Consider the following 27,994-nt stretch of genomic DNA (forward strand, 5'->3'; position numbering starts at 1 on the left):
AAGTTCAGGACAAAGCAATAGCCCTTTGTTACAGAAAAAGAGATGACTTACCTTGGCTAGAAAAGAAGTTGGAACTTCACTATAAAGTGGCTACAATACATAAATTGCTGATGAATGTCTGATGGTGCTGGATATCTTCAATGGTCTCAAGAGAAGTGTGTTTCTCTCATAGGAGCTGCTGGATATTCTTCAAACATGAATAGACATGACAGTATCTCAGCAGATGAAGCAAGCAGGCTGTCAATGATTCTATCCTGACATCTCTGCGACAGCTCAACAGAAAGGATATCTCTCAGCTTGAGTCCAACCAGAAGAAACCAGGGTCATCCAGTCATTGGGTAACTAACAATTCTTGCTAAACAAGTAGAAGCATACACGTAAAAAAAAAAAGTGAATGAAGTAGCTATCAAAGTACACATTTGTTGTTGATTGAGAGAGCTTATTTCAAATTGAACTGGAGATAATTATCATAAGCATCAAAATGCTGATGTGATTTCAAGCAGAGCTAACAGTGATTAAATACACCTGGATAACAGATGGAAACAAGATAAAGAAGAATTTGTAAGTTGCATGGTTCAAGTGCTATGCACTCTCCACCTCTTGGCAGTCAAACAAAATATATCTGATAATAACTTGAGAGGTGAATTTGATGGCTACCCAACTTTATACTACTGTGGTGTCAAAGAATGATACACATCAGCGTGAGCTCTACATCAGCATACTATAGGAATAACTTCCTAATAGAATCTCATTTATTTCAGTCATTAACAACCTGAATAAAAAATCTTTTTACAGTAATATAATCATAACAATTTTGCCAAACAATATTTCTCATTAACAATACTCAAGGTAAAACAGTAAACAAAAATATTTCAAAGGTGAATAGTTTACTGGCAACTCTTTTATACATGGGTTTCATCCAACATATAAATCGTTAAAAATACAAATCACAGAATATATTAACTTATTATTGATCTCCACCTCTCAAACATACGGTAGTTTTTAAGTTAAATCTAAAAATGTGAGCTCCAACAACATAAATTATTTTGATCTGAACACTGGAGAATAAAGTGTGGCCGCATAAGACATCCAAATACACTAGAATCATCATTCCAAGAAGAAAAATGGAATATTTTCACATATATCTTAATAGAATGCCACAACAGTAAAGGGATACCATGATGCAGTAGCTAGCAAGTGGAGAACAACACTTTAACAGCTTATTAATCTGTGTTCTAGAGCCAATAAGCCACTAAATGCCATTACATTCAACCTCTTCACCAGTCCTCACAAAGCAGCAATGTTACCTGAATAATGTACACATGGAGCCAGTGATTGCACATTAATTGATCTATACTTGCAACATGGCACAAGCAAATATTATGGTCTTTTTCATATATTAAACACATGCACACACAGCCTATTATTGTCATCTGCTGGATAAGGTTTGTTGTGAGAGCAAAGGTGGCATTCCTTACATTGACTTGTCTTTTCTCTAGCCAACTATAGCAAATACTAATGTAACCAAGTGCGTATGTTGTTAATATATTTTCTCTTAATTTTAAGATTATTTGTAAAATACTTAATTTGGGTTATAAAATATGCAAAATATGTATGCTAACAGCCATTAACACATTACTATACTGCTGTGAAATCTGCATACATATGTTAATGCTTGATACCCAAAATACCCATTCTTCTTATCAATTGGCTCACCTATGTTCGGTATTCTGCTAATAAGTGAAATCTCAAGGAACAGGGTGTTAACATAAAAATTAAAGAAGTGGAAAAAAAGTAAAACACCAAATGTGTGTGTCTGGGGGGTGGGGGGCTAATCATTTGTACTAATTTAATTTTACAGTAAGCTTGCCTATATGTAATTAGAAGTTATTAACACTATTTGCCTTGTTTATCTCCCAAGTTATTAATAATGATAAATGAATATTAAGTATCACTTTAGAGAGAGAAAAAAATTTGCAATAAATAACCATTATCAAACCAAAATATAAAATAATTAAGACATGAGAAAAATGGTATTTTCATAATAAAACTAAGTTTCATATATACTTACCAAGTAATTACATAGCTAATGTTTCAAACTCGAGCGGCAGCTTAAATTTTGAAATTAGTGGTAGTGCTTCTAATGTTTCTGTATAGGTGACAAACCCCATCCACTTTCAGGGGAGAATAGGTACATAACAGCTGAAGAGCTCAATTCATTTGTGCTGTATTTCCACAAGAGGGGAGTAGGGGTGGATCTGATTCTGTAATTACTTGGAAAGTATATACATGAAACTTAATTTTACTATGGAAATATAATTTTCATATACATAAGTAACTTATCAAGTAATTACATAGCTGAATCCCATATAGACAGGACGTGGGATGCATGTACATATTCTACTCCAAACAATTCAGTATGGTAAAGAATTTTGCAATAGAAAGGTAGCTAGTATTGGTTAAAACGCTTGTTGTAACCTTACCTGGTAAGAGAGCTACTACAGGTAGATACTGCCTCTGGTTGGTGCTTATCTTAACCTGAGGTGGCGTGGCGGTGTAGCCATGGAGTGTCTCTACTTCAGTGGGAGCTTTGTAGCGAAAGAGTATTCTAATGGCTAGCAAAGCCTCAGTGGAGTTATGCAGCAAAGGAGTTATCCAATGGCTAGCAAAACTTCAAAAATTCCCTTGCCCTTGCAGTGCTATAATAAAAGATAACCAGACAACCCATCACCTAAACAAAATAAAAAAAACCATTACCAAACCAATAAAATACTGGTATTCCAGGTACATGAACCCCAGGCTGCCCAAGACTCAACAGCCAATATACAGGCAAAGTGATGGACAATAGGTGAATAACTATTATGCTTTGTTCCCCAATACCATGCCAGTCACAGACAATGGACCCAGGACACTACCGTTCTGGAACAGTCTCCACTCCTTGTACATAATGCATCACAAACACGAGTTACACTTCCAAAAAGGTTGACCAAAGAATTGCAGATATGGACACATGTTTAAAAGTCAATGAGGTAGTGACAGCTCTTAAAAGGAATGACATTGCATTCTTGGAAGGCAGTTGAGAAGAATTTTTAATGGAACACCAGAGGTTACTAGAGGGACCTCTGATCTTCTCAGTCCAATTCAAGTAATACCTCAATGCCCTTATTGGACAAATAGATCTTTCTTCTACACCAAGAATGTCTATCAAATTCTTGATGAAAGAAAGAATGGGGCCAGAGCTTAGAAGGAGTCTTGTTCTTAGCAAGAAAACCACCAGAAAATCCAAGATAAAAGAGCAGACCACATCTCCTTGGGGGAATCAGACTCATAATTTTATCTTTGGCCTGTAACTGCTGACTCTTTTGGCTATACCCAAAGCAACAAGAAAGTAAGTTTTCCTTGTCAAGTCTCTTAAAGAGAGATGAAGTGAAGGGCCCCAAATGGAGGACCTAAAAGCTACCTGAGGATAACATCCAGATTCCAGGTGACTGAGTCCGTCTTACTTTGGTTTGCCGAGTCGAAGGACTTGATCAAATCGCTGATATCCTGATTAGATCCTAGATCCAGGCCTCTGTGTCTAAATACAGAACCTAGCATGGCTTTGTATCTTTTGATGATAGCAAAAGATAAACCTTTGCAAGTCCTCAAGAAAAAGCAGAAAATCTGCAATCTGTGTCACAGAGGTTTGACTAGATGAGACAGTATGTCTTCTACACCAGCTGCTAAATACTGCCCACTTAGCTTGGTAGACCCTAGAAGAAGACTGGCATCTACACTTTGCAATCTCCTCTGCAGCTGGTCTTGAAAAACCCTTCACTCTGACAAGTCTGCTGACTGTCTGAATGCTGTCAGAACAAGAGCAGACAGACCTCAGTGGAATCGTTGGAAATATCGCTCTTTGAGAAGACTTGATCTCTGTGGCAAGTCATGGAAAGTCCACCCGAAGTCTGAAGAGGTCCAGGAACCAGAAAAGTCGCTAGGGTCATTGAAGCACTGTAGCGAGTTAAAAAACTTGTTTAAAACTTCCCTGACCATGCTGAATGGTGGGAAGACATACAGGTCCAAGTTTGACCAATCCTGCAGTATGGCATTTGTCGCCCATGCAAGAGAGCCCTGAGATGGAGAACATAACAACAGGAGGCAATGGTTCCTTGATGTTGCAAAAAGGTGTATCAACAGCATACCTGTGAAGCTAGAGTCCACTCCGTGGGCAGGACCTGCCTGCGATGACTTAGCTCGTCCACTAACAAACTCAACTTGCCGTGAATGAATCTCATCCCTATCTTCTTTGCCAAAAAAGATGTCGTCTGTTGCTTTGTAGAGGGAGAAGAAGCGAGTACCTCCCTGATACTTTACATAGGACAGAGCGGTGTTGTTGTCCCAATGGACCACTATTATCTTGTTGAACGTCACTTTTGCAAATGACTGAAGACCTAAATGTACGTATAGCCATCAATTCCCTTATGTTGATATGAAGGTTCCTCTCTTCTGGTGACCAAATCCCAGAAACTTCCATGTCTTCCAGAAAAGGCACCCCACCTCAGATATGAAATGTCTTGAGTACAAGGCTAGGTTGGGGCTAAAAGGAAGGGAACTTCCCTTCTAAAAGCCTTTTTCTGAAAGCCACCACCACCAGTCCTTGATTTCTGGGGGAAATACAAACAAGTCCAGGTGTTTTTTTCTTGTTCCAACTGGCCTTCAGGAAGAACTGCAGCACCTTCATGCAGTCTTCTTAAACTGACGAACTTCTCGATGGATGAGAGGGTTCCTAAGACTCACCCACCTGTTAGCCAAACAGAACAGGAGAGAGAGGATGCTATGGACCGTCTGAAGGCACGATTGGATCCTTTTTGGGGGATGAAAAAGCTCTAAAACTCAAGAGACAATTGTCATCCCCAAATAGAAAATTACTTGAGTCAGAGTCAATTGAAATTTGATAGGTTAATGAGTAAACCCAACTCCTGGGCCAAGAGGAGGGTTTTCCATAGGTTCTCTATGCACTGTGCTCTTAAAGGAGAGTGAAGAAGCCAATCATCTAGGTATAGGAAGACGTCGATGCCCATGAGGTGGAGCCATTTCGCGAGATGGGCAAGAACACGAGTGAAAACTTCAGCTGTAGAGAGGCTGAAGCACAGAGCCTCAAACTGAAAGACACTTCCCTGAAACATGAACCTGAGGTAGTATTTCCTGGAGTCCAGATGTATGTGGACATGGAAGTGGGAGTCCTGCATATTGACGATTACCATCCAGTTGGCCTGGTGAATGGATGACAGAACTGACTGGTTCATTTCCACCTTGAATTTAGTTTTCTGAATGAAGAAACTTAGGGCGCTGACATTGAGACAAGTCTCCAACACCCGGACGACTTGGGGACCACAAACTGATTTATAAAAAACCTGTGCTGACATCCTCGACCACCTCTACTGCTCTTTTCTTGAGAAGAGATGAGACCTCTTCCATAAGGGTTGAGCACCGCTCTAAGCCTACCTAGTAGCCTGTCAATGCAATGGGTGTCAACACTTAGGGTGGATTCCCCCTGAATGGAAAGTAGCCCTCTTTCAGCACAATTGAATTCCACTGCTCTACACCTCTGGCTTTCCATTCCTCCCAAAAATGGAGAAGTCTGGCTCCCACTGGCACACAAAGGACAGAATCTTCACTTATGAGAGAGGACAGGATCTTCGCTTATGAGAGGAAGGTTTTGAGGGGCATTTTTAATCTGTTGGACTGAGTGCTCATTTGAGCAAGGTCTGGGCTGGAATTTTGCCCTACTGCCACAAAAAGGCTGCTGTTGAAGAGGAGAGACAGTCTTAGCACCAAACGAGGTTGGCTCCTTGGGATGTTTGGCTGACTAAGCCAGAAGATCTTGAGTAGACTTCTTTTGAAGATCTGAGGCTATCTCTGGTACAGGCAGTCCCCGGTTATCAGCGGACTTGGTTAATGGCGACCCGGTTTTAAGGCGCTTGTTGTACGTCATAAAATTGGTGATTTGTGGTGCCACAACTGCCCAAGTTTCGGTTACTGGCACCATAAGGTGCTGATAATAGAGTTATGGCGACATAATATACCTAACAGAGGTGCAATCAACTGAAACTTGGCCGAGTTTCGATTAACGGCAGTTTTCGATTATCGGCACCTTGGCGAAACCAGAACCATCGCCAATAACCAGGGACTGCCTGCACTGTGGCTCGAGGTAAAAGATGATAATCCAAAGGTGAAAAGATGAGCACAGATTTCTAGATGGTGAAAGATCACCAAAGTTTCCTCTTCTTCAGTACATGCATTGAAAATAAGGAAGCCAATGTCTAAAGTTAGACATAATCAGGAATAATGTCGTAATCAGTGAAAAACAGGTCTAAATAGACGTAAGGTATCTAGAAATAGTGTGAATGCTACCAAAATAATAAATACTTCATCATATGGATAACAACAACTGAAGTTCAGTTGTTAACTGGCAGAAAAGAACTGAGCAATAGGCAAAAACCAAAAGCTTATGAAGGGCATAGAGACAAAGAGAGACATTAAAAACCAATCGGAATCAAATGCCAATGAGAGACAGAGCTAGGGGAATCCAAACGGATGAAAAGTCTGGCCCCCAACACCTCAGCAAATTGTTATGCCCGCCAAACCATCAGAAACTCCTCAACCTCCCCAATAAATAAAACCAAGGATGACACAATGCAGCAAGAACATACTGGCATTGCAACTGACCAATAAAAACTAATTTTGCCCAGACTTCCATTAAACTCAAAACTGCTCCCTTCTTTATGTATCTGTAACTCTTTGAATCTTATTACCTCATTGCACTTACTGTTGATGGCCTTTTGCATCTTGAAATAAAGAGATAGTAAAACCACTGATAGCAATATATCTCCACATCCTTTGGGAGTACGTATGTTCCATTATCTACCAGTTGAAGAGAAATATTTATTAAGATGAATACAAAAACTATAAAATCTTAATGTTTGTTGCCTAAAGTTTTTACAAACACTTGACAGTAGCATGCTCAGCATTTAATCAGATGACTAATACACATATACAGCTGCATGCAAAATGCATTTAATATTTTCTGAGAATATAAATCTGAATTTTATGAACAGATGTCCACAGCAGATTTTCCAAAGAAGCAAGCATCAAGGGGAAAATAATGCAGAGAAGTGCCTTGTATCCAGATTTCATCTATCTGGAAACAGTTATCTGGAGGTTATAAAGCCTGTTGGCCAATAAAAGAATTATTTACAGCCAGAAAAATTACATAAACATCATCCACAATTGTTATTGCACAACTAACCCTTATGGAAAGTTTACATGGCTCCAAAGTACTATACGTAGTAATATAATAAAACCTCAATCATAATAATAATAATAAATTTTTTTAGCTAAACCATATCTTTAATATATGGTATTACTGACTGTAGTTACAAGTGGACGTGAGTTACCTGCAGATGACACATAGGCTGCTAAATCACAGAAATTTACGGTTTCTTTGCTGATTTACCCACTGTATGGTGATTGATAACAAATATGATAGTGATAATTTGATGATTAGATTTTCCTTTGCTTTGATGGCTGTTTTAATAATAATAATCTATCATAAAGCTAAGTTTATGCTAAAAACCTTACTAGTAATTAAATGTCCATACTGTAAGGAAGAAAACTGCTAACGCCGAGTAAAATATAGCTACTTGACTTGATTTCTGCCGTCTGAAATCTAGTAAAAAAAAAAAAAAAAAAAAAAAAAAAAAAAAAAAAAAAAAACTTTTAATTGTTATAGTAGTCTACTGTACCAGTTTTAGGCTTAATTCAACTATTATCAGTAAAACATTTAGTCTCTTAATTTTAACAAAATATATTTCCTATTAATAACCACTTCAGTCAATTCTTATGAACCTTGTTTTACTACTTTAAAAAGTAGGCCACCTTATCCCTGCATCAAATACTTATCCATAAAGCTAAGTTAATTGGGATAACCTAATCTGCTTTCAAAACCTGTCAAAAGTCCAGGGAATTAAGCACACTTGACTTTTCATTTTACTGTTAATTACTAAATTAAATTGCTGACTGTATTCTTCATTCAGTTGCTTTCCTTCATCATCCAATATGGTTCTTCCATAATGAAATGTTATACATTAGTCTAGGCTATGCATAGTTTACACTAGCCTACAATGAGGATTCCAGACACACGAGAATAAAATATATAACCTTTTCATTTACAAATCACTGCATTACTTTTCTTGAAGTTTTTAAATGAATTCATATGCAGTCCATACCTATATGTATGATATACATAATTCATAAAGCTTATAGGTATATGACAGACTGCTTTGTTAGGCTCAGGTATGTTCAGCTTTCTTTACCACATATCACTAAGTTCCCTTAATATTTTCAATACTCCTAATGTGTATAGTCTTTTTCCTATTAATCAAGTATATGACTTTTCACCATTAAAAATTTGGCAAGTCTGAAATAACCTCGGTGATGCTTCAAGATAAACATCAGGTATCCAGAACACTCTTGGTCCTCATAATTCTGGATTTAATCAGAATACTCTTGGTCCCAATGATTCTGGATACGAAACTCATTATTGTAAAGTATACAAAAAGTAAAAAATAATGTCTGGATCTTTGGAGTTACTTTCATAGAATTAAATAAAAATATAGAGAGGTGAAAGCAACAGCTGGAAGGATACCATTTACCTTCTAAAGACTGGAGGAGCAAAACATTGAAATTCAAGAAGTATACAAGCAAGAACTAAGTTAACTTGTGCCAAGTTCAAGGAATCTACTAGCCAAACTAACCCAGGGACAAGGGAATTTAGTCAGATTCTGAGCATCCTGTAACTCGATGATTATGGAATCAAACTATAAATAAATTCCTCTGGCTTATGTCATGAAATAATAAACTAATCTGCATCAACATTTTGCAAAAGTAATTGTCCAAACAGAAGTCAGTCAAATACCAAATAAAAAGGATCCCCCCAATTTTTTTTAAATATTGCTTATACTGTCTCTCTTTCTCTCCCCCAGATTTATTCTGGTATTACAATGATCAATGGACTTCAAAAAACTTGTACCTCCTATTTTCTCTCTTCTTACCCTCTTTCCATTCTTTATCCTCAACTACACAACTTCTTTCTTTCTCTACTTATTTCTTACACTATACCTTGGCAATCACCGTAACCAGAAGAGCCCATAAAACTACCTTTCTCTAGGCCAAAGTCAATACATGCCCAAAAAGGGTGATAGCTGTAAAAGTTCCCATGTTACAAAGCATTTGGCTCTTCCAAAACCCAATCCCTGGGAAGTTTTGATAAAGGTTACACAAATTTCTAGCCTTTAGGGGCTCCTGAGGAAATCACAGAAATATTTAGATGTAAAAGCAAAATGAAAAACTCAGCACTCACAACTTAAAAACATCACACAAGCAATTGAGGCACTGTCACAAAATCAACTGTGGAGAAAAAACTTGTGAAATGGATATGTTACGTAGGCTGGTTACATTTACATTTGCACTTATGTGCGGACCATCAAATGACAAAATTGACTATACATGCATGTGTGTGTGTGATAAAGTACTATATACCAACTTCTTCCATGTATAAGAAACTTTCACAAGGCCCTGAAACCCCTGAAGCAAATTTGTAGTCAAGACTGTACTGTACAAGGAAATAAATAAATTTTTCAACTGTTTAGTTTTCTTTTTACTAAAATGCAAGATGCATAAACTATATCAGCATTAAAAACATAAAACTTTTCATATATAAATGCATTGTATGTAAATATATGTATGTAATGCCTATGGAAAAATGAATATAGTTTAAAGTTAGTCACCAAAGAAAAAAATTAATACAGTTTAAAGTTAGTCACCAAAGAAAAATATTAAAAGCATGGAAAAGCATGCAGATGTACCTTTCTTACTATCTGTGGTTGCTTTTGGTGGAACAGAAATGTTGTTACACTACAGCTCAATTGCAAATGTAATTGTGAGTCAAGGCATATGATTGTACAGTATAGTACTTTGCATTATCTATTGTCGAATATATACAAGGAAAAATATTTATGACCTCTACAAACCTTTGACAAGTACATTTCTTTCATAAATTTGGGAAAGCTTGTTGTCAAAGAAGAAAGTTGGTTTACAGTATCTATGATCATATATATCTAAATATATATTTATTTAAGCATTAACATCCTGTCATTAGTTGTAACAAAAGAAATAAACCCCTTATGTACAATGATATAGCATTTCTTATTGTAAGGCAAAGCATAAATAACAGGATTGGCACAATAGCAATAAACTTTCAAGCACTAAAATTCTTCCATACTAGTATAGGTATTATCTTCACTTGCAGTGCTCATAAAACTATTCTCTGTTTCCACAATATCTTTTGCTGAATGAGCTGAACCAGGAAGTCCAATTATCCAGTACCAAATGACAACAGTCAAGATGTAAAAAGCAAAGTCTTCAAAAACACACCTAAAAATAGTTGATACTTGCATCATCTTCCTTACTGCTGATTGCTGTACCCCACACAAAACAAGAGCAAGCCCTAACAGGCCTCCCACACCTTGGGATGAGGCTTCAATGACATGTCTCATGCACCACATGTGATGAGCTTCCCACAGCAAAAATGGTAAAGCAATGCTATTGGACACAACATATTCAAGTTTTACACTTAGTAAAATACATACAAATAAGGCAAGAATAACAGGCACAATGGGTGTACTGAGAGCCCCAACCAAGGTGGCTGACTGGACGTCACAACTATTAACCTTTCGGCTTGGAGTGGTGGTGAAATTTGAATTACCAGCACTATTTACCATCAGGTTGTTAATGTTTCTTATATGTTCAGCTATTTCAGGTACAGAATCTATCCCATTTTCAGTTCTAAAATTAAGTGGATTATGTTCAGTCTCATAATTATTTTCTACAACAGAATTCTGTAAGTGAAAGTCACTTATATTTGTTGCTGTCCTTGTATCCTGTGCACAGGTTACATCATTGCTACTTCCCTCTTCCTCCTTCTGAGAAGAATTGCTTAAGAAGGATGTTGCATCATCCTGGATGGTTGCAGATTTATGCTGGTCATTCTCTGTTTTGACATAAGAAAAAATATATTTAAATTCTTTCATAGAACTTGCAAAAAAAACAAAATGGTTCATCGGCCATTTGGATAAAATAAATTAAGGGGGGTGCTGACTCCATAAGGCCCTCATTAAAATAAAGTATTTCCACTTCCAAATTTTTACCACCTATAATACAACTAATATGCAAAAAATATAAATTTTCAATAAAAAATTTTAAAATTTATTATTTGGATACTTACCTACTTGTTAAAGTTAGCTATATTCTCTGTGCCGACTAGGCGGAGTCGGCAGATTTCAAACAAAAAATCGGAATGGCTGCCTGGATGAACTGTCTAGGTTTACCTATTCTCCATCAGGTAGTGTTTCGGAATGTTTTAGCTCTTGTCAGAATTCCACCTTGACAAGCCCACTAAGTTGGCTAGGGAGGGCTGGGGGGTGGGTCTTACTTTAACAGTAGGTAAAGTCTCCCAAAATAATAAATTTTATTATGAAAACAATTTCTATTATTTGAGATGAATCTTACCTACTGTTTCAAGTTAGCTGATTACCCACATTAAGAAGAGGAATGGTGGGTTATTTGTGAAGCCTACACAAAATAAATCTGCTTAGCCATTCGAGATCTAAAGGTTTCTTGTATGAAAAATCCAAAACTATTCTCACCTGATCTGGAATCCTTGGGGGTGGACTTTACTACCAACCAGAAGTTGGATTCCATTCAGGGAGCAAGGCTCTCATACATATGCAGCAAAGATCAGCCTTGCGGAGAAAACTGCTTCGATTTGTAGCCAGAACTGAAACGCAAGCGTTCGTTATGAGGGGAACCCCCGCCGTGCCTGGGTTCAAGAGACCGTATAAACGAAGTCACTTCAAAACTCAAATAAATACCTTTACGATAATAAACAGGTAAGGTTTCCTATACAAAATTTCTGGTAACCTTCACGTTCCCCAAAAATATTAAAATCTGGGACTGAAAACAAAAGAGCCTACAGAATGGCCCCTTTTTGATTTGTCCAGAGTTCTGGAAAAAGACTACCCACTACTAGGTAGGGTGGATTAAGGCGCTTAAATGTTTTCAAACACCAAATTCTGTATTACTTGAAGGTAAGTGAGCGGGTAAAAATCTGAAATTGTTAACTTGCTTGACTGGAAGCCACATCCAATCCTATTCTGGAGCAACAAATTGACTTAACACTAAATGAAGTTACAAAAAAACTACTCCCTCACATTATGGAATGATTTACTTTCAATAAAGGTAGAAAGAAGATATGGACCTAGTTTCTTCATTGCATTAGCTAGTCAATTACGTCAACAGAAGGACCTCAGTGTTCCTTAACAAAGACAATTTATGTTCTAAAAATCATAACCCAAAAAAGGTTAATTAACTGCCCTTCATTCCAGGATTTAACATTCCACAAATAACATTCTAGGGCGTTTCTAAAACCACCAAAACAAAAAGTTAACTTTGTTGCCTTCAAAACTTACCATGGCAAAGGGCAATCTAGGTTTTTCTAAAACGTTCACAAATAACATTCTAGGTTTTGCTAAAAACATAAAACCCCCCCCAAAAAGTTAACTTTGCCTTCAAGCTTCTAACCATTTGGAAACAAAGGGCATCTAGGTTTTCTAAAACCAACAAAACAAAAAGTAAGTTATCCTAGGCCATTTTTTTTCCCCAAAAAAAAAAAAAAAAAAAAAGGGCGTTAACCAATTGGTAAAGACAGCTAGGTTTTCTAAAAACCACAAAATAAACATAGTAGGTTGATTTTGCCTCTTTCCAGGGCTTAACCTTTGACCTAAACGACATCTATGTTTCCTAAAATAAAACCACAAAACCAAAAGGTTAATTTTCGCCTTGCTCTTCCATGATTAACCTTCGACAAAGATGTTCAAGGGTTGCTAAAGGATGAATAAAAACAAAGTTTCCATGGTTTAACCTATCTGATTAAATTTTAAATGCCCCACCAACAAGATAGAGAAGTTTACCTCTTCTTACCCCACACTAAGGGGGTTACATTGGATTTTTTCTTCTTACAGGGCACTGTAAAGCATAGCCTTAACATCACCCTCAGCTCTAAGGCATAAAATAAAGGGTAAAACTAGCATTCACCTTTACACCAGCCTTAAAGAAAGGGCGTGCTGACAATTTATTAACTGCTGCTAGTGCTAAATAAAAGGTTTCATAGTAAATCAGATAAAGTTTAGAACCAGTATCTAAAATAAACTCCAGAGAGAAAGTTAAAGTATATTCTTAGTTTTACCAGACCACTTGAGCTGATTAACAGCTATCCTAGGGCTGGCCCGAAATGGATTGAGATATATTTTTACGTGACTAAGAAACCAATTCTGGTTAACCTAGCAACGGGACCTACAGCTTATTGGGGGTGGGAATCCGAAAACCACATTGTTATCGAGAAAATTAATTTCTGAATCACCAGAAAATAAATTCCTTCTGGGTCAGCGTTTGGCCATGCTGAGAATGAAACGTCGGGACCACCAGAATGGTAGCCTAAGGCGCGAAATGCACTCGGCCAAGAAAATGGAACTAAACTCCAGAGAGAGGACTGATATAGCTATGAAGGGGCTTCAAATCTCTAACACCTTACAGTGCTGGTCCATCAGCAAAGATCTAAAAGGTACTTGATGCATAAACCAAGGAAAGTCCGTATGGAACGATAACTTTGGAAGTAGACAGTGAAAAGTCTTATTATCACTAAACAGAAAAACATTGACATTCGACAAGGTTCCAGGTACTGAAAATTCCTCTAGAATGGCACCCACTCAGCAATAAACATAGGACCACTGCTTCTGACCCAAGGCCAACTGCAGTTTTTCAATTAAGGACAGATCCCTATGTTAAACGTTGAAAATCTTATTTTGGGAGGGGTGACTATTCTAACAATTCTCACAAGCAGTGTAAGGAGATGCCTAAGTTAATAGAAGTGTAATGGCAATTGTGTAGCAGAGTTTTGATTTCCCTTTTAACGGTAAGAATGAGACAATCTACGAGAGCATTGGAAATTGCTGAAAATCATTTTTGTCCTGTAGGCCTACCAAGGGCTCTTACAGGAGACACTAATTCTTGAACTTAAAAATTGACTCAATAGTATTTTCAAAGTAGATACGGGGAGGCAGGCCTATGAGTCTGACATTAGGCCAAATTTTAAGGAAACATCCAACTGCTCAAATGCTGAGGCCCATCAAAGAAGTAATTAATCATTCGGCGATGGTCAACATCGCTAGCTTAGTCTAAATAAGAGCCTCCTTTAAATCCCACACCAAGTGGACCGAACTTACGGATAGTAAAGGTCCGTTGTAGGACCAGTTTGTTCTTCTGAAATCCCCAATGGCCAAAAACCATGTTCCTTCCACAGAATGAATAGGATCCAAAACCAAATGTTGTTTCATTTTACTCAAAGCCAGCCCAATTTCCCACAAAAGACTTTGTTTCTGGACCGGGAATAAACCTGCCTAAGCATTTCTGATGTCTTACCCACTGCCCTGAAACATCCTAAAAAAAAGTTTTACCAGGTGTAGTGTTGGACCATTCTATGTTGTATGAAAGTGTAATGTAAGCCTTGTTGTGTTGCATGACAGAGGGGAAAAGAGACCAAAAAACCTGGAGTTAGGCTTAAGAACAAAATGGGACAGTTTTTGGTTACAGAATCCCTCCTACAGTCCTTGGAGCCAAAGATGGGTTCTGGATTAACTTACAAATTTAATTAACGTTTATTTGTAAGTTGTAATTCTTACGATGGACACTGTACATCTGTGCTGGTAATTGCTCATAGCAAAGGAAAGATAAAGGAAAGGAGAAACGCAATTTTCGAGGACGGTTCGGCAGTAAGGAGGCTTTTTCGCGCCCAGTAATTGGAGGCGCCCTATTTCTCGTGGGTTATTCTGGAATCGTCGGGGTCAGTGTTGTCGGGATGCGCAAAAAACAAAATGCGCCAATATTACGGGGCGAGAAACGCCGCGATTTTCTGATTGCAATACCTCGTCTAAGATTCCAACTATGAATGTCTAGAAAACCTCGGGAGTCTTTCCTCTGTGACGTTCGCCGTAGGCTCCGCCCCTAGCGCGCCGTATTAAAATACGACGAAAAACAGAAACTTTGGTAGAGCAGTGATCGTAGAAGAGCGATCACCAGTTAGTCACAGCGAGCCACAGATCCAAGATGATCCAGTGAGAGATCCAGCAGCAGCAGAGATCTTCCAAGTGAGGACTAGAGAAGGAAAAAGGAAAAAGAACGACGAATAAGTTTATCAATCAATCAGAAGTTGTTCGAGAGTTGGTGGATATTGGTCTAGTCGGTCTTCCGGTTGGGTGGACGGCCGAGTTGTCTTCTACGTTGAGCAGGACTTGCAGAGAAGAAAAGGGGAGGAATTCCTCGCCTTACAAGAAGATTAGTTTCTGCCAATTCGGAGGTCCAAGAGGACGTCCTCAAATCACCGATCTACCATTTCTGAAGCCACCTCTTCGAAGCTGCCAAACTGTTTAGCAAGTCATTTTCTTATTACCTCACTGTTTCCCCCAGTTCACGCAGTGTAAGATTCTATCTTTTTATGTAAATAGAGATACCATTCTGCATTTACCCTTTGTTAGTAAGCTGGTAAATAAACATTTGTTCTGGGTTGTTAGTGTTTCTTTCTATATTCATATCCCCAGTTTCAGCTGGTTGTTGTCAGATAATTATTTTTTATTATTTCTCTTCGAACACCTGAGCGGACCTCCCCTCAGAGGCCGTAACATTGTGGTCGGACCCCTTCCAGGATATTTTGGACACCGTAACATTGTCTCTGAGATCTCACAGTCCGTAATAATTTTGTGGCGGACCTGACCTAGGCTTTATCAACACTTCAACTAGATTGAAACAGGGCGAGGATATAGAAAGAATGTGAAACAGGGAGTTTATTGAGTTCAGGTAAGCTCACTAGGGTCTAGAATGGGAATGATCTCTGTGAGGTATGGGTTGAAAAAGAAAGAAAGAGAAAAGTTAATGAAAATACCAGCAAAGAGACAGGAAATGTTCGTTAATGCTCAAGCAGGAAGAGAGACGTAGAAAGTACGTATGCATGAAGCAGGAAGAGAATAGAGAAAGAACGTATGCCAGTCGGGTCAGGCTGGAGAACGAAACGAAAGCTGATACGTTAGGTATTAGTGCAGTGTTGGAAATTAGTGCCAAACAAAGTTTGATTGAAGGAAGAGTTGTTAACGACCATTATTTCATGTGTTTTGAGAAGGTTTTAATGGAACAAGTAGGGTTCTCCTAAGAACGTCGGACTTTTATATTTGCACGTCTAGTTTTGAAGTGGTTAGGGCGGCTTACTGTGTATCGTGGCCATGTCTAACGGAGGAATGTGCTAATTACGATTTATCGGTGAAAGAAACCATTCTTAGCGCATATAGGTTAGTACCAGAGGTGGGTGCCTGCCGTAGGAAATTAGAAACATTTGAGAAAGGATTGAAAATATTACGTATGATAGAAATACGGTTAAGAAGTTAGATAGGCTGTTTTTGGATTGGTTAAACTTTCTGCTAAAGTTGAGGATTTTGATAGTTTGAAGGAACTTTAATGTTGTTAGGAAAACTTCAAAGAGTAACGTATCCCCGTTGAGATTAAACTTTATATAGAGGATAGGCGAGAAGAAAGTATTTTTCTTTTGCAGGAGCAACTAGGCTTAGCATGGACGAAATATAGTCTACCTCCATAATTTCTTGAGTGTTAGTAAGAAACGAAATGAGTCCTTCTTCGTCTGGTAGAGTTACAAATCAGTCAAGGTTTCCAGTCCTAGTAATAGCAATGCGATGTAAAAGTGAATATTCCGGTTGTTAACATGCGGAAAAACCATGGTCCATACGTCTAAGGTTTGTAAGAGTAGAATGGCATATAGGGCTCAGAATTTAACTTGGTTTTCCGGATGGTAAGGTGGGAAAGGGCATTTAGCGAGGAATTGTTGCCAGTAGAAAGGAAAGGACGGTAAGAAACCAAGTATCGCTAGTTAACCTTTCATCAATGTAGGGATGATTTGTGATGAGAGAAACTAGGAAAGGTTTTTGGTGAAGTTTCTGTCGGGAAGGCGTATTAGTTTCCCCTCTCTTGGAGGAGTAGATTCGAGAGAGTGGGTCTTGTGCTTCGAGACCACAGGGGAGGGCTGGCTGTCTCAACCTTATTCGAAGAGGTGTGTGTGCCGAACAGGGCAGAAACATCAATATGGAAGAGAAAGTTAATGGTTAGGTGGGATTTCCATAAACACTTGTGGTTCTTTGTCCCTTTATTGAAGTTGAATTTAGAAAACGTCAGGTAGTGTCCAAGGAGAAGTAAAGCTTGCAGGTGTGGACAGGTTTGCCCATTGAAGGCGTTGACATTTATTGTCAGTAAGTAAGACTTAGCTTTATTATCCAAGAATGTGAATCCTGTTGTGAGGAATATTCCTAGGCCTGCACTGAAATAGGTAGTAAAACTAGGTGGGGTGGGTTTAGATACAGACATAGACTACGATTCAAAATTTGTTCCGTGGATTGAACGAGGTGTAGTCCTCGTTGTGTTCGTGGATTCGAACGATGGTAAGTTCGTGGTGATTCGAAACGAGTTGTGAGTTCGTTGGATTCAGAACGTGAGTGAGGTTCGTGGATTCTCGAACGAGGTGTGATAGAGGTATGCGAGGTTGATCTTAGCATGAGCGTGGCTGAGAGACCCGGGGCTCTATTGAGGTTGGACAGGTGAATAGCCAAGGGGAAGGCGTAGCTGTCGAGAGTAACGTAGTAAATGTACTGGTATCTCGTACTAGTTACGGGTGTATGAAATTAGGCTCCTCAAACGTTTTGGATTAAGGATAAGTAGTCAAGTTGCAGGAGAGGAGATGAGGGACACTAAAGCCCGAATTTTTGAATATGAGCGATGGATGCTTCTCGATGATTGTGTATAAGGAAAACTTTTGTTTGTGTAATGGACGAAGTTATGTTTCATCTTCGGTCCTAAGTCAGGTATTAAATTAAAGGAGAAAATCACAGAAAAACTTAGTAGGTTCCTAGGAAGTTTCGGTGAACTACGTTTTGAAGTTAGGCAAACATGATGAGCAAGAACATTTGGGTGAGTAAAATAAAACTTTCAATTGTATTAGTAGGGCGTTGCCTTTAGGCCTAAAATGAAAAATGGATGTAAACGAGATATGTTTTAAGCTGTCTTGGAATAGTCAAATTGCCGGGAAAGGAAAACCGGATTCATGTTAATTCCCAGAGTTCAGTTGTGTAATAGTTCCATTCAGTAGGCTTATTTCTTTTCTTGAGAATTGTATTTATAAATATGGTTCGGAACTTTGTCTAGAAGTAAGGGTGTAAGAGATGATTGTTATGAACTAATCTTGATAATTATTCAAAAACAATCTAAGAGCTGGGTTTGGGCCAGCTTGCGGAGGAGAACGGGAAAGCGTCTTGGCAATTAGGCGAAAGGAAAACCCGAACGGAAGTAAAGGGAGGGAAAGGAAACTGAAGAAAAACCTGCTGATATTTAGCAGCCAAAAGAGAGAAGTTTGGTGTGTAAGAGCAATAAAGGGTTTTAGTACTAGTTCGGCGAGGAGAAAAGTCCATTTTTACCTTATAAGTATGAAGGTCTTTATTCAGTGTTAGAGGAGAGGGGAAATATATAGCATCAAGAATTAATGTGGGCGTTAAGAGTCAGGAGCCAAAACCAGTAAACGTAATTTTGCTTCAGAATTATAAGACAACGCCCCGTGCCATTGGGCCTCCGCCCATTGTAAACAGTGTTGACTGAGTGAGAATTAGTTTTGAGAAAAACCCAAACAAGAGGGTATTTTAGTATTTATAAGTTTTAATCAGAGTTTCAGAAAACGGAAAAAAAGGAAAAAGTAAGAGAGAAGGATAATGTATTAGGCTGATAGGCCTCTTTAGAGATTTTCTCAGAATGAGTAGACCTAATAGCCGTTTATTTTGGTTATCGCACGAGTGAGTGGTTGTGTGGGGAAGTGTGCGTGTTTGACTGGATTTAAGCTTTATGACAGAATTGGTTTCCCCGCTGCTTTGTTAATTTTTGCTTCTCTTTAGAAAAAAAACAAAAAAAACTAAAATCAATTGATTGTCATTTTTTTTTTTCTTTTGGGGGGGTGAGCGTGCATGATGGTAATTGCTTCATAGCAAAGGAAGATAAAGGAAAGGCGAACGGCATTTTCTGAGAAGTCGGTCAGTAAGGAGGCTTTCGCGCCCGTATGGAGGCGCCTATCTTCGTGGGTTTATTCTGGAAATCGTCGGGGGTTTGCGTGTTGTGGATGCGCAAAAATGCGCCCAATATTACAGGGAGAAACGCCGCGATTTTGATGCAATACCTCCCGTTCTAGATTCACCTATGAATGTCTCAGAAACCATCGGGGAGTCTGTGACGTCCGCCGTAGGGCCTTCGCCCCCAGAGCGCCCGTATAAATACGACGAACAAAACTTTGGCGAGAGCATGTGATCGATAGAAGGAGAGAATCCCACCAGTTAGTCACAGGAGAGCCACAGATCAGATTATCCAGTGATGAGATCAGCAGCATGCAGAGATCTTCCGTGAGATTACGAGGAAAAAGGAACCGACGGAACCCCCAGTTATCAATCAATCAGAAGTTGTTCGAGGAGGTTGGTTTGGGATATTGGTCTTAGTGTTTCTTACCGGTGTGGACGGCCGAGTTGTCCACTTAACGGTTGAGCAGAACTTCGGAGAAGAAAAGGGGCGGAGAATTCCTGCCTTACAAGAAGATTAATTAGTTTCTGCAATTCGGATAGTCAAGGAAGGAACGTTCCTCAATCGACCCGATCTAACATTATGAAGCCACCTTTCTTCAAAAGTGACCAAACTTGTTTAGCAAGTATTCTATTAACCATCACTGTTTCCCCCCGTTCACGCAGTGTAAGATTCTATCTTTTTATGGTAAAATTAAAGGAAGGATAACCCATTCTGCATTTCCACCTTTGTTAGTAAAGCCTGTAAAAAATAAAATTTGTTTGTTGTTAGTTGTTTCTTTCTATATTCCATATCCCCAGTTTCAAACCTGTTTGTGTTGATAAGTTTTTTTTTATTGATTTCATATCGAACTTGATGCGGACTCCCTCAGAGGCCGTTAACATTGCTTCTGAAGATCCTCGGAAGTCCGCTAACAACATCAATTGAGCATGATTATCTGAAAAAATCCCCAGTGAGGCCCTGCAGTAAGGAAAAGCCCTTACCATATAGGAAGTTTCCTTCTGGCTTAAAATTCTTCAAGCAGCATGTGCCTATTCATCTCTGACCGACAAGCATACATGATTAAGTTTAATTCCCACATCACTAGATAAGAATGGGGATCATTCCCACATCACTAGATAAGAATGGGGATATAGATAATTAAAAATATAATGCATAGAAATTGGGCCAGGAGAAGCATCAGGTCTTGGCCTATGGAATACTGTTTACAGAGTTGGCCAACTTGAATCACTGATTCAGTAGAAGTGTCTTGCTCCTAAAGTCACCATCCACCAATGGGCAACAAAGTCCCTTACAAAACTTATAGAGGTCTGCACACTAACTCAAACAAAGTGCACCTAACAGCAGTACCTTCTTGTAAAAACATCTGGAAGGAACTTGCATGACTGTGGATGTATTGGTAAGTGGAATACATTCTGCATGTGTACCACAAGTCTGACTGTTCTTTGGAAAAGCACTAAAACCATGCTAGAAAACCAACAAGTAACCAGTGGAGGACAACCAATAAAGAATCACAACTGCCCTTCACCATGTAATGTACTGGTCCCATGCCTCTCCATGCACATTAGGAGGTTGCAACTGTCCATATCCCAGAACCTGAGTCTGCACTTATCCCCGAAGGTATACAACAACACTACCTATAGATAATCCCTTATCGCCTTAAACCAAGCGGCATAATCAGACAGGAAGCAGTGTTCTCACTTCGTCCAAACCAAGAGTATAAGCATGAGGACATTACCCAGCAGCATCAGCAATGAGTTACTTGTCTTCTTCCCACTGGCGACAAACCCTGAAGCTGGCTTCACGAAATTGCTGGGTTGGCATCTCCACCTCTCTAAGCAGTCGCAGAGACGAGACAACGTAGCTAAGTAAAAGGTAATAACTCAACAAGCTAGAATGAAACTCATCGGCATGTCTGTTAGTCTCGAGTTCATTTCCGCACAGGAAAGAGAAAGAAAGCGAACCTCCTACTATAGACGGTTAAAGGACCAATAAGCGTTTGTACAGCAAGAGGCAGTCTTTGGCTCTACAAGACTTTAAAAGATACAAGAAAACAAGCCAAGCGTACATATGTAACGTTTATTGATCTTACTCAAGATTGCAGTTGTAATCAGCACAATAAAACATTTTGTTGCCTATATTACTGAAAGTATGAAACTTTTTATTCCCGGGGTCATGGTTTGAACTGAATTCATTTTTACCTTGTAATCGGTGGTTTTTATCCTTACTGCCATCACAACTGAAACTCCACAGTGCTTATTTGATTGTTATTATACACATTTTGGTCTCAATTCACTCCACATTGCACTTTAAACAAATTGCTGTTCCTGGTTCCTAAGCACGCGCGCCACAAACACATTTACGAACAGCAAACGCCGAAACTGAAAGTTTTATTCCCTAAATTGTTTACTTTACTTGTTATTTAGTTCAACATTACTTTGTTATTTAAAAATTTTAATTTAATTCATGTATATTATCCCTTTTTGGCAACCAAATTACCCAAAAAAATTACAGATATTTCTAAAGTAGATACAATCCAATGTTTCTAACCTTGTCGTACATCTGGCTGCCGAAAACCATAGAGGAACGACTACGGATAAGTGGATTATATATATATATTTTTTTTTGCTTTTTTGTTTTTGCTAGCACTTTTCATTGATTTAAGTCTATATTAGTATTTTGAATTTCTTTAATAACTGTATGCCAGAAATAAATGTAACCTTTAATGTTGCATGCTAAGAATGGCAAAATCATCGTTGCCACATTAGTGGAGGCTTCACACATACGCCGATTCATTATTATAAACTGTTTCCATGAATTCTAGTTGTCATAGTAATGCAATAATGATAAAATTGCTTTAATATTTATGTATATATACTTCCAATACATAGCCTAATTTCACCAATTTCCACGTTTTGTGTAAGTCTTATACCCAGGTTGGAGGGATCACATACCAAATAGCAACAGAGAGAGAGAGAGAGAGAGAGAGAGAGAGAGAGAGAGAGAGAGAGAGAGAGGCGAAGGAAGGAAGAAGGAAAGGGTTGGTGGTGGAGGGGGGGAGAGGGTAGGTGGAGCTTTTCACACGTTCGTATCCATTTCTGCATGATGGAGTTTTTGTCGCTTGGTTCAAGGACAACTGTCAATATTCTTTACGATTAGTGATTCACGATACCCTAATAAATTACGGCACTGGGTGTAATGCACTATAGCAAAATCTCGTTGTGATACGAGTGTTCGTTACAGAAATAGGTATTGCCCAAAGACGTGCTTGCACTGTCTCTGAAACCCATAATAGGTATGCCGCTTGGTTGTCAATCAAGTTTTTTGTATAAAGTATTTTTTACAAGCTAGCTATTGAATAAATTTGTATTTTTCGCAATCAAAACATATGCCCCTCAATGCTAACTTTCCTCTTTTAACGACTTTCTGGTCATTGCAAATTCGGCCCCATAATTTCTTATGGTGCGAAAACAGACAGAGGCCCAGGGACCGAAAACGATTGCGTCACACTACGGCGATAATCCGGCAGTAAAACATCTTCTTATATCCAAAAAGTAAATAACAAAAATATATACGCGCATTACGATTATAACAATTACATGAATAGCTGATAATCTGCATGAATAACTGGTAAACTGTTCTGCAAGAAAGTTGAGTAAAGCTATTATTTATAATAGGTACGAAAGCCAAGATGTCGTGACGTCATATTACAGGACTTAAACGAACATTCTAATTCCAAAAAATACTTACTTAAATTTGAATCAGAATCGAGGTACTTTTTCAATAACGAATATTACCAAATTAATCATCATAAATATGTAAAATATTGATGTTTTACTATTTATTTAAAAAATTATCCAAGTGCACGCTTCGTCGTCGTCTTCTACCAAAACAGTTGTTTACTAACAAATGTGCTGGTAAGTTTCCGTGTTCCGATTGTTGTGATGAAAGTGCCCCAGCGTCTGTGGGTACAAGTGGTGTGCGGATTTATCACAGGAAATGGGAAGTTTATTGACACAAGCGACTCCGTAAACTTCAAGATGGCGTCAATCTTCCAAATATTTCGAGTTGTAAGTAAAAATGTCGAAAGCGTTTTGGTGAGATTTGGACTGCAGTGTACACCCTCTTCACTACCCTCTGTTTAAATCTTAAAATTTGGCCTTAATTTCTAACTGTGGAGAACATACTTACTTCGAAAGGAGAGTAGAGGTCTTTAGCTCCGTTTCTCACCAACAACAAGTCGCGACTGAAGCCCATCTCCAGTGTCAGGACGCGTTAAAATGTATTTTTTTGGGGGTGGTACACATTGATCGTACATGGTCCACCCCTGTACCATGCGGTGTTTTACCCTATACGCTAACATTGTTCAAATGAGTGCTGGGAAGGCTGGGAAAGATGGTGGACAGTCCGTGATTAGACTGGGCAGCCACACAATAGCCGCCATATTGGATTTCAAAACTGCCTTGAAAACATATTTTACGAAGACCTCACATGCTTATTTTAGTTTGTATAGGGCTTTCATATATCACATTATGTTGACGAAACTTCAATCTTTTGAATGGTATGCTTAAAGTTGTAATGGTATTCTTGTTTCACCAATTAAATACCGAGTGAATAAGGCCTGGCCATGCGATGACGATGGATCGTTTGCGGTTGTTTACCCTATGTAATAAATTTATGCAACTCACAATTTATTCTGGTGTTTAACTTGGGAGAAAACACTTACTTCGAGAGGAAAGTAGATGTCTCAAGGTGTTGCTTCAATGAACGCTGGCTCTTGACTAATGTCTACCCTGGGTTACAAGACGTGTTAAAGTATTTTTTGGAAGGTGGGTGCGCTCCTGTATGTGGCCATTCGGTTGTTTACCCTAGTACCTACCCTTGGGTATAAGCCTAGGCTATGGTAGCTTATTTGTTTGATCAAAAACTTTCCACTTAAGTTATGCTTCATGAAGATGTTCAATGTCACTTGGAGGGGGGGGGGGGGGTGGGGGGGGGGGGGGGGGGTGGGGAGGTCACATGGATAGGTGAGGGCACTAGGGTGAACAGCCGAGGGAGCTAGGGTAAAAAACTGCATGGTACAGGGGTGGACCATGTACGATCAATGTGTACAACCCCAAAAAAAAGTACATTTATAGGGGGAAAACATCACGACAGGCCAACCCTCATCACGGTAGACGGGTCTTATTTCACTCGATATTTAATTGGTGAAACATGAATACAATTGCAACTCTAAGCATACCATTTAAAAGGACTGAGTTTTCGTCAACATATTGTGATATATGAAAGCCCCATACGAACTAAAATAAGAATGTGAGCTCTTCGTAAAAATATGTTTTCAAGGCAGTTTTGAAATCCAATATGGCGGCTACGTTTTGCATGGACGGTTCTCATCAGTGACGGCCACCATCTTTCCCCAGCCTTCCCAGCACTCATTTGAACAATGTTAGCGTATGTATGTAACGTTTATTGATCTTACTCAAGATTGCAGTTGTAATCAGCACAATAAAACAACATTTTGTTGCCTATATTAGTGAAAGTATGAAACTTGTTATTCCCGGGGTTATGGTTTGAACTGAATTCATTCTTACCTTGTAATCGGCGGTTTTTATCCTTACTGCCATCACAACTGAAACTCCACAGTGCTTATTTGATTGTTATTATACACATTTTGGTCTCAGTTCACTCCACATTGCACTTTAAACCCGTTGCTGTTCCTGGTTTCTAAGCGCGCGCGCCATAAACACAATTACGAACAGCAGACGACGACAGACGACGAAACTGCAAAGTTTTATTCCCTAAATTGTTTACTTTACTCGTTATTTAGTTTAAATTTACTTTGTTATTTAAAAATTTTGATTTAATTCATGTATATTATCCCTTTTTTGCAACCAAATTACCCCGAAAAATTACAGATATTTCTAAAGTAGATAAAACTTCAAATGTTCTAACGTTTTCGTACATCTGGCTGCCGAAAACCATAGAGGAATGAATACGGAAAAGTGCATAGAGGAACGACTACTTTTTTTTTTTTTTTGTTGCTTTTTTTGTTTTTGCTAGCACTTTCATTGATTTCAGTCTTATTAGTATTTTGAATTTCTTTAATAATCGTATGCCAGAAATAAATGTAACCTTTAATGTTTGCAGTTTGGAGGGTCAACACATACCGAATGGCAACAGAGAGAGAGAGAGAGAGAGAGAGAGAGAGAGAGAGAGAGAGAGAGAGAGAGAGAGAGAGAAAGGAAGGCGGAGGAACGAAGAAGAAAAGGGATGGCGGTGGAGGGGGGGGGGGGGGAGAGGGGGGTAGGTGGAGCTTTATACGCGTGTTTCGTATCCATTTCTGCATAATGGAGTTTTTGTCTCTTGGTACATGGACAACGTGTCGTTATTCTTTACGATTAGTGATTCACGATACCCTTATAAAATTACGGCACTGGGTGTAATGCACTATAGCAAAATCTCGTTCTGTACGAGTGTTCGTTACAGAAATAGGTATTGCCCAAAAACGTGCTTGCACTGTCTCTGAAACCCATAGTAGACATGCTGCTTAGTTGTCAATCAAGTTTTTATAACCAAGTATTTTTTACAAGCTAGCTATTGAATAAATTTGTATTTTTCTCAGTCAAAACATATGCCCCTCAATGCTAACTTTCCTCTTTTTAACAACCTTTTTCTGGTCATTGCAAATTCGGCCCCATAATTTCTTATGGTGCGAAAACAGACAGAGGCCCATGGACCGAAAACGATTGCGTCACACTACGGCGATAATCCAGCAGTAAAACATCTTCATATATCCAAAAAGTAAATAATAAAGATATATATGCGCATTACGATTATAACAATTACATGTATAGCTGATAACAATCTGCATGAATAACTGGTAAACTGTTCTGCAATGACAGTTGAGTATAGCAATTATTTACAATAGGTACGAAAGTCAAGATGTCGTGACGTCATAATACAGAACTTGAAAGAAACGTTCTAATTCAGAAAAATAATTACTTAAATTTAAGTCAGAGTCGAGTTACTTTTTCAATAACGAATATATTCAAATTAATCATCATAAATATGTAAAATATTGATGTTTTACTACTTATTTAAAATTAGCCAAGAGCGCTTTCTCGTCATCTTTCTACCCAAACAAAGCTGTTTACGCCTGCTTGTTGTTGTGAGAAATCGTTGTTTTCGATTGTGTGATAAAAGTGCTCCAGCGTCTTGTGGGTACGTGAGTGTGCGGATTTATCACAGGAAATGGAAAGTTTGTTGACACAAGCGACTCCGTAAACATCGAGATGGCGTCAATCTTCGAAACATTTTTAGTTGTAAGTAAAAATTCTAAAGCGTTTTGGTGAGATTTTCACTGCCGTGGGCGCCATTTTCAGTACCCTCTGTTTAAATCTTAAAATTTGGCCTTAATTTCTAACTTTGGAGGAAAAATACTTACTTCGAAAGGAGAGTAAGGAGTCTTTAGCTCCGTTTCTCACCAACAACAAGTCGCGACTGATGCCCATCTCCAGTGTCAGGACGCGTTATAATGTACTTTTTCGGAGGGTGGCTAGGTGTTGATTGTAGGTGGCCTGTTTGGCTGCTGTGATGTTCTACCCTAATGCGTCCTGACATTGGAGATGGGCATCAGACGTGACTTGTTGTTGGTGAGAAACAGAGCTAAAAACCTTTACTCCATTGTCAGGACGCGTTATAATGTACTTTTCTTGGGGTTGTACACATTGATTGTACATGGTCCACCCCTGTACCATGCGGTTTTTTACCCTAGCTGCAGCTACCTTAATTGTGTTCAGACCCACATTCAGAAAAAATACTTTAAACACGTATTGACACCAGAGATGGGCATCAGCACAAGTCTCATGATCGTGTCTCGAGGTGTTGATCCCACGACCTATGACTCGTGACTGGGGGCCATCCCCGATGTCAGGACGTGTTAAAAGTACGGTGGGTCCCAACAAGGTTAGGGTGGCCGCAGCTAGTCCACTCGATTGTTACCTTAAGGACTGGATGAGGTTAGGTAGATCCCTAGGTAGTACCTACCTAGGTAGTAATACTACCTAGATCTACCGCCAACTGTTGGTCTCTCTTAAATTTACCTTTAGTGGTATCGACGATATCACTTGAGGATGTCCCAAAAATCTTCCTCTTTCTTTCCTCAGCATTTTCTAAAATGCGTCGTCTGCGAAGCTCACGTCGTCTTGCGGCCTCATCTGCCATTCTCTCTATAGGCCGCCAAGATCACATTAAATATTCTAGGGCTGCCTCTCTTGTGCTCCTACAACAAACGGATGAAAGTCAATACTACTTGTGACAAAACACTAAACAGAGTACAATTTCATAATAACGATATATATTCATCAAGTATACCATTATAGACGGATAGGGGTTCTTTACCTTACTCAGTACGGTCTTATTCGTTGAGTGAACTAAGTAAACAAACAAAGATGGCTGGTTTTACTACTTGGGGTGGAATAATGTTTTGCATTCCTGTGGAAAGATTCTACCATATCCTTAATGAAATGCTGATTCTGTCACGCTTTCCTTGGTTTTACTATGGGTTTTAAAATATATTAAGGAGACAACGAAACATTGAACTCTGGCATTCCGCTATTGATTGAGGAGGATGACACGCAATTTCTAGTTGTATAAAAGACTCCATTATGATAAA

General features: G+C 38.8%; 1 protein-coding gene across 1 annotated transcript; it reads right to left on the reverse strand.

The window, feature by feature from the left end:
• Positions 1-702: 702 nt before the first annotated feature.
• LOC135216156 (uncharacterized) lies at positions 703-27,947 on the reverse strand. The gene is made up of 3 exons (XM_064251268.1): positions 27,721-27,947; positions 27,423-27,601; positions 703-11,092 (listed from the first exon to the last, which is right to left on the reverse strand). The coding sequence occupies exons 2-3, from the start codon at positions 27,541-27,543 to the stop codon at positions 10,308-10,310; spliced, it is 906 nt and encodes a 301-aa protein (XP_064107338.1). The 5' UTR covers positions 27,544-27,601; positions 27,721-27,947; the 3' UTR covers positions 703-10,307.
• Between the last annotated feature and the right edge of the window lie 47 nt (positions 27,948-27,994).

This window comes from Macrobrachium nipponense, chromosome 6, assembly GCF_015104395.2.
Source record: "Macrobrachium nipponense isolate FS-2020 chromosome 6, ASM1510439v2, whole genome shotgun sequence".
Taxonomy (NCBI): Eukaryota; Metazoa; Arthropoda; class Malacostraca; order Decapoda; family Palaemonidae; genus Macrobrachium; species Macrobrachium nipponense.